This window comes from Thunnus maccoyii, chromosome 23, assembly GCF_910596095.1.
Source record: "Thunnus maccoyii chromosome 23, fThuMac1.1, whole genome shotgun sequence".
NCBI lineage: Eukaryota > Metazoa > Chordata > Actinopteri > Scombriformes > Scombridae > Thunnus > Thunnus maccoyii.
Genome location: NC_056555.1, coordinates 13,189,697 through 13,205,301, shown reverse-complemented (window position 1 = coordinate 13,205,301; position 15,605 = coordinate 13,189,697). Strand labels below are relative to the sequence as shown.

At 39.8% G+C, this 15,605-nt stretch overlaps 1 protein-coding gene across 1 annotated transcript in view; it reads left to right on the top strand.

The window, feature by feature from the left end:
- The window catches only part of adipor2 (adiponectin receptor 2), a 34,374-nt gene that overhangs the window by 5,631 nt on the left and 13,138 nt on the right, over positions 1-15,605 (top strand). The window contains exons 2-3 of the mRNA XM_042402993.1: positions 10,229-10,288; positions 10,373-10,677. Of these exons, the coding sequence (XP_042258927.1) occupies positions 10,591-10,677 (87 nt within the window). The 5' untranslated portion in view covers positions 10,229-10,288; positions 10,373-10,590. The remainder of the gene's footprint in view (positions 1-10,228; positions 10,289-10,372; positions 10,678-15,605) is intronic.

The following is a 15,605-nucleotide window of genomic DNA, read 5'->3' as shown; positions in this document are numbered from 1 at the left end:
TATAATGTTTTCGTGGCTTCTGATCTCTGTCTAAGGTCTGAGTGTCTGCGCTTTCGATTGTGTGTCGGTCATTTAAGTCAGCTACTTTGAAAGAAAAGGTGACGTCATCGTCAGATAAGCTGATTCATTGATTTGTAAGAGCTAAATGAGAACAGCAAATTTTCCCAAAATGTAGTAATATGACACATTTGTTGAATGGTCTACTGTTCATTCAGATGCCTAATTATCTTAATCTGTTTTGGTTTAAGTTGTAGAAACTGTTGCTAGCAAAGACTTTATCTGTAAATAAAAGATACAGATCAGCGTAAATTCTGCTGAATGGCTGAAACGCCTGTGTAACCTGTTTTTACATGCACCTGTCTCCTGTCGACTGTTACGTCCGTTTAACCTGAAAAACCAGGTGGGAAGTCATGGAAAAGCTCAAGGATTAGGAGTTTGATGGCATTGCATCATTATTTTTGCTGCCCTGAGTTTAAAAAAAATGCTGATAATAAATAATAATAATAATAAAACTTACCTGCTAAATGGTCATTAGAAAATATAATGACAGATTTAAGAAAGTGTGATTGAGTAGATCGTCATGTCACTGCCGATTAAAAATTATACTGTAAAATAGTACAAATGTTGTGTGTGTGTATGAGTTTGTGTGAGAGAGAAACGTAGAGAAATGTATGCACTCCTGTGTGTGTGTGTGTGTGTGTGTGTGTGTGTGTGTGTGTGTGTGTGTGTGTGTGTGTGTGTGTGTGTGTGTAAGAGAGAGAGTAATGACAGAGCAGGTGACAAGCCTCGGGCCATATCTGACAAAATGACTCAGACAGTGAACACACACTGTAGGGGAAAAGTCATGTTGGTTTACAATCGCAAATGTCCACAGAACTAGCAGACTATACTGAGAAATATAGAGGAAGGCACATTGCTTAGTAATGTAACACGTAGCGTTGCTTCAAATAGTCATGAAAACCAGCTACATCGGATAAACTACGTCTATACTTTATAGTTTACTGTCAAAACCTTTTCAGCATCCTGGAGCATTTTTGGTTAAAACTCAAGCAGTGTGGTCATTATAATGTGCTGTAAATGACCTAAAAATAAACAATCACTCAGAGATTACTCCAATGGCGCCTACAGACTGTGAGATTTCAGCAATCTTATATGTTAATTGCCATCCACACTGTGCGACATGGATCTAATAAACTTGGGTACGACATCAAGTTTGATGTATGTAGACTGTACAATGATCACATCTACTGAATCGTAGGTTACGACGCAAGTCAGTATACAAGAAAACGTCATCAGCGTGCGTTGCTATAGTAGTAAACAATGAAGCTAAGTAAGAATCGAGCCCTTGCATTAGTGGTATTCTTGTGTATGGAAAAAAATCTGAAGAAGAAGAGGAGGAGGAGAATGTGGACCTGGTTGGTGATAGGGAAAAGAGGCCAACCTGCGTTAATCAGTGTGTCATTTCATGCTGCATTCCTATTGGTTGGTTAGTAGATGTCAGTTGTAGCAGCAGTGAGATGGTTATCCTAAATTTCTGACAGTGTCAGAATTTTGTCCCAGGCTGTCTTTGGTCGCAAGACTACGACAACGGCCATCTTTAAAACTCACAGTGGGACGTAGGACCACCGTTTTGGAGCCACAACCAAAGATATCACCACGTTTCTTTCATGTTGGTCATCTTTTGTCTGGGACAGCCCAAAGTCACACAGTGTATCGCCAGTTTAATGAGGCTCCAGACAATAAAGTATATGTATCTGACGCACTTGTTCTTAATAAAGCGCTAATTAAGAGTCCCCTTTGCACTTGAGAGCTTCCTAGTTAATAGGTACTTTAAGATTCAGGTGAAACACTCCCAGCAGTCAGTAATGGGAGGCATGTTGAACATTTTTGCTTAGAAATGAGCAAAAATCATAGTCTGTAAGTCTGTAGGGTTTGTCAGAGCTACAAACCAAATCAAACAAGTTCACGAGAGTCTCTAGCTGGCGTGAAAGAAAGTTCCTTGCACCAGTCAGGAGCCGAAAGCGTCTCTCACCAAAGTGAGAAACTGTTAACTTGTGTGAAATGAAATCAAAACCGTTAAAATGTAGGGTGTTAAACTCTCCCAGTGAATGGTACAGTAGATGTTTATAATGCTCTTCGCCCGATCCTTCCTAAATCTGTCACTTTATCTCCCTCATCATTTATCTTCATCTCTATTTTCATATTGCTTTCTCCGCTCACTTGGGTTTCAAAACAATGTCCAGCATGTCTCCTCGTGCGCCCTTTGTCCTACATTCGTTTTCTGTTAAATGAGAGTAAACACCGCTTTTCTTCGAATAGTCTGTGACCTACAACATAGTGTGTCATCATGTAGTCAGTCCTCAGGCATAGTTGCATGTCTGACAACCAGACAATGCTGCAAACAAATTTACTGAGTCATATCTTCCGTCTTTCCTTCTTCTTTCTTGCTCTCTCTCTCTCTTCGTTTCTCTCCTTCAGTTAGCAGAAGTAATACTTTCACCCACTTCCGTCCATCGCCTTCGTCTGAAGTGAATTTCCTCATAAAACTTTTTTTTTTCACTCCCTTGGCTCCTTGAACCAAATATATTAGTGTCGTATTTACACGGCACAGTAACATTTTTATCGCCGCCATTTAGGTCACTTGCCAAAGCCCATTCTGTACTACACATAATTTATACACAAAGTGATTATTGGTCGGATTTTATAGTACAAATGGTCACAGCCGTCATGACAGATGTGTCACTTGACCTAATTTGGGTCCCCAGTCCACAGTTTAAGAGCCAGAATTGGGTATTTTTGTTTCTTTTTCATTCCATTTCCACTTTTTTTGTAACTGATACCCACTTGTTCTTTCCCTCGAGGAGAAAAAAACTACAGAGCAAATCAATTTCCATTGACATTTCTTTCGGGGGTTTTTTTGTTGTTGTTTTTTTTTAATTTTGTCTCCGTTCGTCGGTTGCCAGGATTGATTCTTAGAGCCTCTTCTTCACGGCTCTACAGTGACAATGACTCCATGCTGGTTTGGAGTGGAGTCAGCTGTCTTCCTGCTTGTGTGTGTGTGAGAGAAAAAGAAAGACGGGGTTATAGTGACTACATTTACATGCACAAAATATTCCCGTTTTTGCCCTTATTTGGGAAAAAAAAGAATATTCCTACTAAGCTGTTTACGTGGCTAATGAAAATGAATATTCCACTAATATTCCTGTTTACATGCAGAGGGTTTTCAGGGTTTCCCTCTGCTCCAGTGGGAACGGGAATCACAAGATCTCCGCAGGCAGTGAAGTAAACCAGCGAGGTGGAAAACATTAGCGAGCTGCTGCCTGATATTTATAAGTGATATTGATATGACTGATATTATAAATTTATAGTTACAGGCACATCCAGTACTTAGGTTGTCCCATGATGATTACTAGACTGCTTAGTGTTTTTGCTTCATCACACTGAGTCGTCACCGTCAGTCCACGGTTTCATGTCAGGATAATAACCAATCCCCTCCGTCCCTGTCGTGGAGAAGGCGCATTTTGTTTTTCCAGCCCTCCCTGAACAGCTCTCTGCTCTCCTCTGATTCCTCTCCTCTGTCTGCCTTCCTGCTCCAGCATATGTCATTTTGCCTGCGCAGGGGTGCGTTACACAACCAGCCCGTCATGCATCTCTGTCCCAGCCTTCCAAACTGTTGGCTAGTCGGTTTGTTTACAACGCACAGAGCCGACCGTAAACAGGCAAGAGGTTGTGTGTCGCAAACTGCTGTAAAAACCCCAGCTGGGAGGCATATTCTGAATGTGCTGTATACATGTCCAAAGAACGCTCCTAAAACCAGAATAATATCGGCATATCCCACGTCTTAATCGGAAAACACTACATTGGGAACAAGGCCTAATTCGGATTATCCAAATGGAATATGTATCAAATTTGGAATAAATAATCTTTAATAAATGACCTTGTATGTAGACTCACTGTAAGCAAGCATTCGATCAGCATCATTCTCAAAGTACAGCTAAGTCTCACAGAAACTGAGTCACTGGTTGTAGAGATATATGGCCCATATGTGTTGCTAGATACAAGGTCACAAGATCACCAGAGTCATTATTCATCCTCCGGAGACCATGAATGTCTTAACCAACTGTCATGGTAAGATATTAAATAGTCATTGAGATAAAGTATGTCACTCTGGACCGTAGTGTTGCACCAACACACCGATGGACTGACAGACACAGCGATCCTTAGAGCCTCAATGTGGCTTAAATGTGGGTGAAAGATGATTAAAGATGGTCGTACCATTACCATTCATACCACATATATACAATGAAAAGATGGCTTTCTTTGGCTGTATGTGTGTTATTGTCATTTATTTACAAAAATGTATTTTTCCCCTCGGAGACTTTTCATTTCAGGGCAGTTCATTGATAAACATTACAACACACTCAGTGACTTGGACATCAGGGTTGTGACGGAGTTTGCTTTTTGTATAGAATATCACAGGTTTGATCCTCTCAAAAGCCAATCAATAGCCTTCAACATCCTGCTGTAGTGTCCTTGTGCAAGAAGCTGCTTCTTCACTTTATGATAAATAATTAATACCAAAGATCTGCAGGTTTTATAAGAATGTTATAGGAAGCCTGTTAAATAAAGACTGTAGCAACTCGAGCAATCTTCCATCTATCGTCTTGTAAAGCTATCCAAAGGACAGAGGCATCAGACGGAGAACAGGCAGGGGCATGCAGTGCAGATAAGATGTTCTCTATAAAAGGTAAACCAAAACGAAAACACACAAAGTCAGAGCTGAAGAATGTTTCCAGTGTAGCGTCGTCATCACAAACAAAATCCTTTCACCATGTTTGTTTTTTTTTTTTACTCTTCAAAACCTCTAAGTCTCACAAACCCGTCAACATCCTATAACCTGAAGATGTTTTTTTTAATTGAGATCAAGGGTCACATCAGTGATATCACTATTCAAAGATCAATAATGTCCCTAATGTAATTATTATATACACACTGTATTGTCAGCTGTAGTAGATACACACTCACAGTGTTGCTGCTGTGGACCTTTGGGTCAAATCAGTCACATCAATATTAAAAACTCGATAGCATCTATCATGAAAAGACAATAATGTTTATTAATGGCATTGCTATTGTAGCCTCGGGGCAGGTTCATAATGTCAAGAGAACAAAAATTTTAAAAATTACACAGATATTATATTGGAAAGGTATATTGAAAGACTGCTTTTAATATACTGCATATTGCTGACAGCACAGTTTTGATTAGTGCTCGATGTGTTTTATCTGTTTGGGGAACGGTGAAAAAACACTGAGCAGTTTCATGGGATGAAAAAGGGTGGTGTGCTCAAGGGCACACCAGCAGAGTTTTTTTTATGTGTGCAGAGAGCATCGGTTAATCCCTTCCTTCACCCTGGTTTACTCAGCAGGTCACAAACCAGGTTCCTTCAGGCTACTGCTGCTTTTTTTTTTTTTATCCTCCATGTCCACTCCTGTGTCTCTCCCTGAGGTTAAAGTGTCACCCAGGGTTAGCTTGATGGTATTACTCGTTATTACTTGCAGAAAATACAAAGCAGATGGTAAACGTGTCTGTGTGATCAGTTTATTTTATGTTTCATGGGGTGCGGAAGCTAACTGAGCCTCACACAGGGACTTAAATGGGGGGAAAAATAAGGCTATATGGGACCTTCACAAGGCTCTTATGAGCTGAGAAAATTGCGATCATACAGTTGCCCCACATGAAACCTCTTGATGAGTCATCCTGCATCCTGTTGTCGACAGACATTGGGTGCCAGCTGTTCTCTCAGAACTGAAAACTTCAACATTTGGAGTTGGCACCGACCCTGGGAAGCCCCATTTGGTTTGGGTCTGCGAAAATGATGAGTTTTTTTTCTCTCTATCTTATGTTCCAACAATGCGAGGCCTTTAATCTCAATATGGGGTCAGTCTGTTCTGTTCTGCTACTGTGGTCATCCAGTTGGTTCTTGCAAGCAGTGCCAATGAGCGTGTGTATGTGTGTACTCAATGTTTTTGATCTCCCGTAGTGAATAATGTACTGTATGAACTTGGCTACACAGTAAAAAGGACTGCAGCGGAGCACCAACAATAAAGCAGCGATTGTTGCCGTGTACACCGTCCTTTATTCGCCTCACCAAACATTTCTGGCTATCGTAGCCTTTATCAGGGTGGTGTCTGAGGTTGTTTCCGCTTTTCTCATACACAGTCTGGTGATAGTCAGCTGTAGACTAATTAGTTAAAGTAGGGTTACCCTTGTGGATAACCCTACTTCAACTAATATTCAGAGAGGGAAGAGATTTGAGATGTGTGTTTTGAGTAATGAGGTTGATAGAGGTATTTAATATTTGCTTTAGCAAGATCAGAGATTGTATTTGCTAAAGATGGTTCTGATATTGTATGTTTTGTATTTATGGATGTATATTTCTTGTGTATCCACAAAGTGTAAATATGGTATCTTATAAAAAAATGTTTTAAAAAGATGATGATAATACTTTGAGTCTATGTTGATCTATATATCTAAGTCACATGACTGATCAATAGAAGGAAACTGTACACAACCTTAAACGCCGCTCTGATGAAGGCATAATTGTGGAAAAACATTCGGTGAGGGGAAAATAGCATACCGAAGTGTGCGATTTAATTCAGATGGACTTGCACTGAAGCTCTGTACGTGCTCTTAAAACTGTAGGAAACTGAGCATATTCTGTGTGTGTTTTTCAGAGGGAGATGGTCACGTGTAGTCGTCCACGCAAGTTCTCTAAAATGTTGTTTTTTTCCCCTTTGCTGCCATATCAGGCTCACACAGAACACAACTTCTCAGCTATTTCAATTGTCAAGAGAGCTGTTTGTTCTTGTGTGGCAATCAGGCCACAAGACTGTTATCTTGGGTTATCTTGGGAATTGACTACGGCTGCAAAAAAAAACAAAAAAAAAAAAAACAACCAAAAACCCTCCATCAAAAAGTAGTTTGTTCCTCTTATTCCCCAGCTAATAAAGGCCTGGCATGAAATCTCACTTTTCATCCTGACAGAAAATGAGGTTGCAGTTACTAAAGAAGTGCATCAATATAATTTTCAAAAGTAGTCGATCGGGGGGAGAAAAGAGGAGCGAGGAAAAGCGGAGAGATTGATTGGACAATCTCTGAGTGTAGAAGTGTTTGATTTCGATTAGGGATCTTACGCACGGGCCGGTCGTCTCAGTCGGGCTCGAATAGTCTTTATCATCATCGCAGCATAGAATAGCGGTTCTGTCTGCTGGTCGATGTCACTGGATTTTGAAGCTCTGTAGTTTTCCGACGACGCTTTGAATGATTTTCTCTCTCCTCCCTTAGAGATGGTGTTGTCTTTTCTTTCTTGTCTCTTTGGCTCATTAAATTTCTCTTCTCTTTCTCCTCTATCAGTGGAAAGTAAAACCTAAAAAAAAAACCTAAAACAAACCTCAAAAACAATCACATTCTGATTTGTTTGCTAATAAGCAAACAATTGTAACTCAAGCAGGAAAATAAACAATGTCCTCAATGTCAGAATATACTAATTAGGGCTGCAACTAACAATTACTTTCATTATCGATTAATCCGCTGATTATTTTCTCAATTGAATTACATTAAATGGTGAAAAATGCCTGTTATAATTTTTTAGAGCTATAGTGATGTCTTCAACTGTCTTGTTGTGTCGGATCAACAGTTCACAAACCACAAAGACACATACATGCTTCAAATTGTTGCATTTGTGAGGCTGCTGTCATTTTTGCTGAAAAAATGATTAAAATGATTATTTGATTCTCTAAATAGTTGCTGATTAATTTACTACTTATCATCTAATTATTGCTTAAAAGTAATGTAAAAGTAACTTTGTGCCTTGGACATATAAGTGATCGTTATTGTTACTTTTAGGACTGTTTAGGGTTGTGGGGCTATTTAAATCTTCATTATACAATACATTTATTAGGGATTTATTAGTTTGCTCTTATACATTGTCTTAATAGGGTAGTAGTGCATCACATTATTTATACGCTTTGTCATGCAAATCAATAGCATGCCCACATTAAGGTGACTAAATATGAAAACACATATTATCCTCCCTGTTTTATAAGGGAAAAAAAAGCTTTCCAGATCTGAAAATCCTACTCGCTCAGGCACAGTCAAGTGCTGAGAAGCAGTCAACTTCCTGTCGCCTTCAACTCTCTGAACTCCACTGTTTTGCGTGATACTCCTGATGGCTTTTACAATAGAGGAGTTATGAAAGCAGTCACCGATGCTTATCACTGTGCAAGTGAAATTAGAGTAGCATTCAGTTGGTTATACAAAAAGTAGGCATTAAATCCAGTTCGATGCATAAGTAAAAGCACAAATAAAGCAGTTGCGGTACATTTTCGGAACAGCATATATTTTTAAAAATGTAAACATCCAACAATGTCTCACTGGCCTTAACTATTACTGAAACAGTTTAGTTGTGCTGCAGTGGAAAAAGAAAACAACTTTTCTGTTTCTTGCAAGGAGTCAGGACACCACCTGACAGCTGTGTCGTGCTGATTTATGGTGGCTCTCAGAACTGGTTCTCAAGACGTGCTGTCTGACCACGTCGGAGATTAAATGTGTTTATAGTTGTCCTGAACAACTTCGCTCAAAGGCAGAGTGAAAAGCTGACTGTCACAGAGAGGGGAAGGGAACGCGGGGGAGACGCAATATTGTTCAAATACGCGGATTACGACACATATTTTAATAATAATGACAGCTACATAAGACTAACCAGGCCAAGTTGGCTAAGCCGGCTAGCATGCTACCGCTAACTGATGCACCGTCAAAATGTTCCTGGTGGAACTCAAGTGCTAAAATTATTGTTCCGCAGGTGGTTTATTCAGTAATTGTTTGGGTCATAGAGTACCAAACCAAGGAAAAATTGCGTACCAAACCGAACATCCTGTACCGAAAGGTTCGGGACGAATACACAAACCCTTACACCCCCACAGTGTGCAATCCCTAAGTGTGTGTCACAGGGGGTGATTAAATGAAGTGGTCCAGTGCCCATGTTCACATGGGCACTGACTTGGCACCCCCCCCCCTGGAGCTGTGTGAGAAGGGAGAGAGAGAGGAGATATAAAGAGAAATCTGACAGAGCTCAGCATGTAAGATATGCTGATATGAATGCGCAGCTGCTGTTCTCATCATTTACGGAACATTAAGGCTTTAGTTTGAGTGTTTGGAAACACGTTGCTGTAAAAACAGGCTGATATGAAACAGTCTAGGTCAGGTACACATGAGCATGTTTATCCCAGTGAAAGCCTAATGTCTTCATAAGGATAGAGAAGTACCTTTTAGGACTTTTAGTGGGCTTGTTTTTACATGTAATGTCAGGTTGTGGTAAACACCTGCACGCTTTTACTTCTATTGCCATCATGAGAATTTCCTCCCAACTTGATTGAATGATTTATGTCTGAGTATATAGATGTGTAGTCGATTTTAAGTTGATTTGATTTCGATGGAAATGTCCCACCTTGCTCTTCACACTGTTTTCAAACTGGGATTTTAAAGGAAGTGATATTTCCCTGTGAATAGACGTATAACAAGGCAGATAAACAGTGAAGTGATCAGAGAGAAGCGATGAGAAAAAGGGATCATAAGTTCTCAACAGGGAACACATCTACTTCCTGTGTGTGAATCGCTTGTTCCTGTCCTTTACACCTCCCGTCGCTAAGCAACTCACCATGACAGCGAGTTGGCAGCTTCTAATTGGCTACTGGTGTTAGTAGATAAAACTGTGGATGAATTTTTAGAGTGACAGAGATTAAGTGACATCTTTATCTTATGTGCCTCCACTCATCATATATTTGGCCTTGGCTAAACATCATTTAAAGACTTCCCAATGCTTTTGCTGTGATATGAATGCAAATCCCAAATTTTACACCATATATCTGTTTTAATTCCTCTGGTTTAAAGCCATGTCCTACATTTATCAGTTATATTATTGGCTAGTATTTTTTATTCTTTGGGAATCTGTTATACAGTACACTTATTACTTGAATGTTGTAAAAATATTGTGTAATATGTGAGGATTCCTTCTTCACTGTTTTGTTTTGTTTTGATCAGATATTATTACTTTAATTTCAAATTTGAGGATAAACAGAATGAGGCTAACTTTTTTCCTTCTTTCCCCATATTTTCTTCTTTTCTTCTTCTTCTTCTCTTTGTCTCCCTCTCTCTTTCTTCCTCTCTCTCCAGCTCTGTACCATCAAGTCCCGTGTGACGGTGTCAGTCCAGTTCCTCCTAAGTGGAGTCCAGGTTAGTAATTCACCCACGTTTACATTGTTATCTTGTTCTGCTGTTCTGTTTTTCCCTCTTCAACTTCCGCCCATTTCCGCTCAGTCCCATCAGGTTTGGTCTCATCTGGATTTCGTCAACATCCACCATCCAGCCTTCTGTTTGGTCCCAGCTGAGTTCCTTCCAGTTTCCGGTGGGGGTCGGTCCAGCATTTCAAGCTGGACGGAGGAGAGACGAGTGGGCCCGAGGGCCCGGCCTTCGTGTTGCGACACAGAACTTCAAATCTCTTAGAACACACGTCGGATAGCACGCACACAGATCCCATGAGTCCACGGGAGAAGGACGACACGCCCAACTCAGGTTCTTCAACCAGTCACCTCAGCACCGCCGGGTGCCCCTCACACAATGGGGTGAGTAGCAAACACACACACACACACACACACACATGCTTTCATCTGGTTGGTTCAGAGCCATGTGGTGTGGTATGGGTCGACTGGTCACACAGTAAAACTATCCCACCAAAACACACGCCCTTATATAAATAATTAAATAGATGATGTTAGCAGAGACGTATAATATTCTGTAACTGAGAGTCTTTCAGTATAATAACGTAGCATAAATATAAATTATGTAGTGCAGGATTTTAAACTTTAAATCACAATGTGCACATTTTTCTCAGCAAATTACAGTAACAAATTCAACATCTCAGATATCTTTTTTTCTTAAATAGTTGCAGTGAAAGACATGAAAGAATATTGAGTTTTACTTTTTTGCATCAAGACATCTCCAAAGCAGCTCGTGATACACATGTACGCACACACTGGGCCTCATGTGGAGCTAAAAGCAAACTAGATGTGAGTCATACAGGACACACACTGATGTTCATTAAAAAAAGCAATTAGCTTTGTGCTTTAATAACTTAACACAGTCGGCCCCCTTTTTTGTATATAACATGTTTTAGCACCCTTGAAAACATATTTCCCCAGATCAAAAAATAGATTAAACACTGTTTTTAAATGATACTTTAACAATCTTGACACAATTAAGCCTTACTTTGAACAGGAGGAAAGTAAAGTTGGTTTAGGGAGGATTTGGGAGAGTTGTGCACCACTTTGAAAGGCTGTGACCTTAAAAGTACTGCCTGGTGGTGTTTATTACTACTTTAGTTGTCTTGATGGGGGGATTTTCCTTAGAGCCTTAAGCATTAAACATAAGTACATACAAGTATGTAAAACAAGACGCGAGAGTCATAATGTAAGATCATTACTACTTCACCCAGCATTTAAATGCAACGCAGAGAGAATTTACTCATCACTAACCTGACAACAGTAAAAAACAAATCAACAAGATATGTGTCATAAAGGGGATAAATGACAAGCTCAGTGTAAATGAAATTTAAATACAGAGACACAGAACAAACCTTTAAATGGCTTCTTCTACTACCGCCGAGTACCATAAAAAGAGCAGATGGGCGGGTAGTGCCTTGCTCAGGGGCACCTCAGAAGATGGAAGCAGTTTCTCAGGTTTTACTAGAAGGTTCTCGGAATTTGGTTTTGCACAGTTCGATCATCAGCCTGTATCCCCAGCTTTTCAACCTCCGCCACCTCCACTTATTGTCGACACCCCCACCACCGTCAAGGCTTTTCGTACTTGACGATGAGTCATTCTGCGCTATAACAATTAACAGTGCATTATGATAAGTTTGGCTCTGAGTCTGCTTGATGTTCAGTTTTAGTTCCACTCTCAAGTCTGAAGTGATGTGGATATCGAATGTGTGCAAGATTCCCTTCCCCCTAAAAATAGACCTGTTATGTCTATATGCAGTCGGTTTCCTGGAAGGAAAACAAACATAGTACCAAAAACCTGCATGAGTAGCGTCCCATGAAGGCAACCTATTGAACTGATCAAACAAATGTGCCAGACACTTTTCCCTCAGAGGCATCACTTGTGTTCCCTTTTAGACTGCGTGTGTGTGTGTGTGTGTGTTTACAGACAAAGCTGCTGCTCTGTTGTTCAGTGTGAAAGGCAATCAGCATAGAGCTGCTGAGCTGAAACACAATAGTGCGTGTGTGTGTGTGTGTGTATTGTGTCTGCTTGTGTATGCTCTTTCTACCTGCTGTAACACAACACGGATACCTGAGAGGACACTAGGGGCCCCCTGCCCCAATCAACAAGGGCAGGCTGTCTTAACACCCCACACACGGCCCTTTTGAATTTTTTAGTGCTTTGGGTAGGTGTTAGTGTGTGTCTCAAAGTGTTTTTGAGCGTGTTGTATAGCTTCAGGGTTGGTATCACACATCTTGTTTGTCAGATTGGATCAGCTGGTTTTCTGCCTCTTTATTTTGGCAGTGTGATGTATATTTTTGTTTATATATAGGAACCATTTCTTTTTTTCAAACTTGCATTTTTTTGTTAATGTTGGGAAGCCTGATCAGAGTGGCTAGGAAGGTGGTAGGAGGTAGACTCAGACTTGTTGAATGAGTAAAAAAAAGTAAATCAATTGTAACTGGCTTAACTCAGGATAACTCAAACTAAGGCATGATCACATGCACACAACTACAATGTCATCCTCTAATTTCTGCACTCCTAAACCAACATCTCTGCCCCTAAATAGGCCCTCCTATCTGCTAGACAGAACCACATTTCTTGCAGGGGTATCCTTTCCTTTATATCAACAACTGCTGCCGTGGTTACCACATTAATGCGGTAACGCAGTCACGTCATGCCCACCGCAGAGTCAAGCTAATCACTGCCTCACCGCTGCGCTGAGTGAGCAGCTCAAGTGATGGGACATTAGTTATTCTCTCAGGCTTGACATAAAGAATGACGTACCAACGTTCCTGCTGCAAAGTCGGCCTCTTAATGACAACACTGGAATAAAGATAAACATTTAGACTATAGAGGCTATAAAGAATAGACAACTACAGGAATAAATGAGTGTACAATATTTAGGAACCAATTATTTTATAACATTTGAGGTTTAAATCTTTATTTTTTTTATGGTGGTTTGAATGGCTTCGCTAATTAGTGCGGTAAGGAAAAAATCAATACCGCAGCAGCTCTACTGGTATATGACAATGCTACTTGTATTAGTCAACATTGTTTACACAAAACACATCCACAGCATAATTGTCATCAAAAGCCAAAAATAAGTACAAATCATATTGATACTAAACCAAACATTTAACTAAGTAAAATAAATCCCTCCCCCATGACATCACCGGTGACATCAGTGAGAGTTTAAAAGCAGGAAGTCATTGGGTGACTCGTTTTTTTTCCGCCCGGTGAGTATGGTGAGAAACCCAAGCTAATCTATGACTCAAGAAACTCAGGACTTAAATTAAAACAATAAGTGAACTTAAATACTTGTCTGTATTGAGTAAGCTGTAAATGCAGGTGTAAATGTAACACAATGCTAAACACAAACAAAAGCCACGATACTCTGTGAAAGCAATGCTACGTTATAACGGCTAAACAAGCAATTGACAAGTATGGAAATAAACACAAACTGTGATGGGGAGAGAGAACTATTCTTTTTTTCCCCCCAAGTTTCCTGTTTTTCAGACCTTTTTGACATTGTCTCCATGAGGTTCTGGTATTTGCGTGTCTTCCTGATCACACCCCACAGATGCACAAAAGAATTTTGAAACAATAGCTGTTTACCTGCCAAACAGTCCCGGCCAAGTATTTGATATGGGAATCAAAAATTGTTTTAGACAGACCGTTTCAGTTAAAAAAGCGTCATAAAGGTGCGTCTAAAACACACACCGGCACTATAAAACACTGTATTGTTGCATTTATAACTGCATTGATTCATCAGTGCCAAACTTTCAGTGACATTTTAGTTCAATTAAGTTTCTTTTACAGATTGTTTCATTCAATTCAAGTAATTAAGACTTGGTATAGTTGTAGGCGACACTAACTGTTAAATTAGTTTCAGCTGAAAGTTTGTTCTGATGCAACTAATGAAAATCAGATCCTACTTAGAACTAAAATTAGCTAAAGAACCCAATAAAGTCTGATAATTATATTTTGTCTTTTTTTAAGGAGTTTAATCAGTATGACTATTTGTATACTACTGTCTCTGTAAACATGCAGCTCAAACTGTGAAACAAATCCACCATATAACTTACATTCAGATAAACTACAAGTGGAGACCATCAGCCAAAAACACAAGCTGTGGGATTTTATTACATACACGCACTTCAACCCATCGCCAACAACAAAACATGGGAAATACCAATAAACAGTGAACAAATACCAGTGAACAATGCACGAGATTTTGGACCTTAATGTCCTCAAGACATCCTCTCTTTGTGCCGAAGGTTTTTATTGCTTTCATGCCTTGTCACCCAGCCACAGGTGGATCTGACACCAAATTTCCTCTTATTGTACCTGTTAACCACAGTCACAATCCCTCAGTTATTCTAGCAATGTTATTGTCATTATGACTTAAACCTTTAGATATTGTAGGGGGGGAAAATGTCTTTCATCAGTGCAAAACAATTAGTCATTGTTTTTGAGGAAGACTTAAAAAATCGTTCAACATTTAGTGAAATACAATTATTCGCTTTGATGCTGATGGTTAGATGAGAAGATCGACCACTTTTATGTCTGTATGGTAAATATATAGCTGGAGCCAACAGCTAGTTAGCTTAGCTTAGCATAAAGACTGGAAATGGAGGGAAAATAGCTAGTGTTACACAACAATCGATCGTTTTATGTGAGGTAATGAATCTGACTATTTCTTGTTCAGGACTCTGTTGGTTGCCTGGCAACTGGTCTGGGAAAATTAATATTTCGTGTTAATAATTAGTAAGCTTTAGAGGTGCTATCAGGTGGATTTGTTACCTTTGGACTTAACCAGGCTAACAGTTTCCTCTTGTTTCCAGCCTTTATGCTAAGCTAAGATAAATTGCTGCCGGCTGTAGCCTCCATATATATGACATAGACACAACAGTGGTATCAATCTTGTCAGTTAACTCTCGGCAAGAAGGTAAATAAGAGCATTTCCCTAAATTTGATCTGCATCAGCCACCTTTGTTCTTTGTATGGATATAGTAACGTAAACCAGTAAAGGGCAGTTTAGTTGGATTTAAGTAGTAGATAGTAGATAAGTAATCTGAACCTTGTTACCTTTTGATTACAGCTTTGCACAGACTACAAACTAGCACAGAATAAGGTTCACATGCTCGTTAGACTTTTAAAATCTCCCAATTCTGTAGGTGATACCTAGTCCCAGTTTGACACCCTTGCTCATCCAATGAGGCTGGAAAAAAACAAAACAGCAAGAACAACTTTGAAGTGGCTTGAAAAGATTGAGGATCCCTGATTTAGG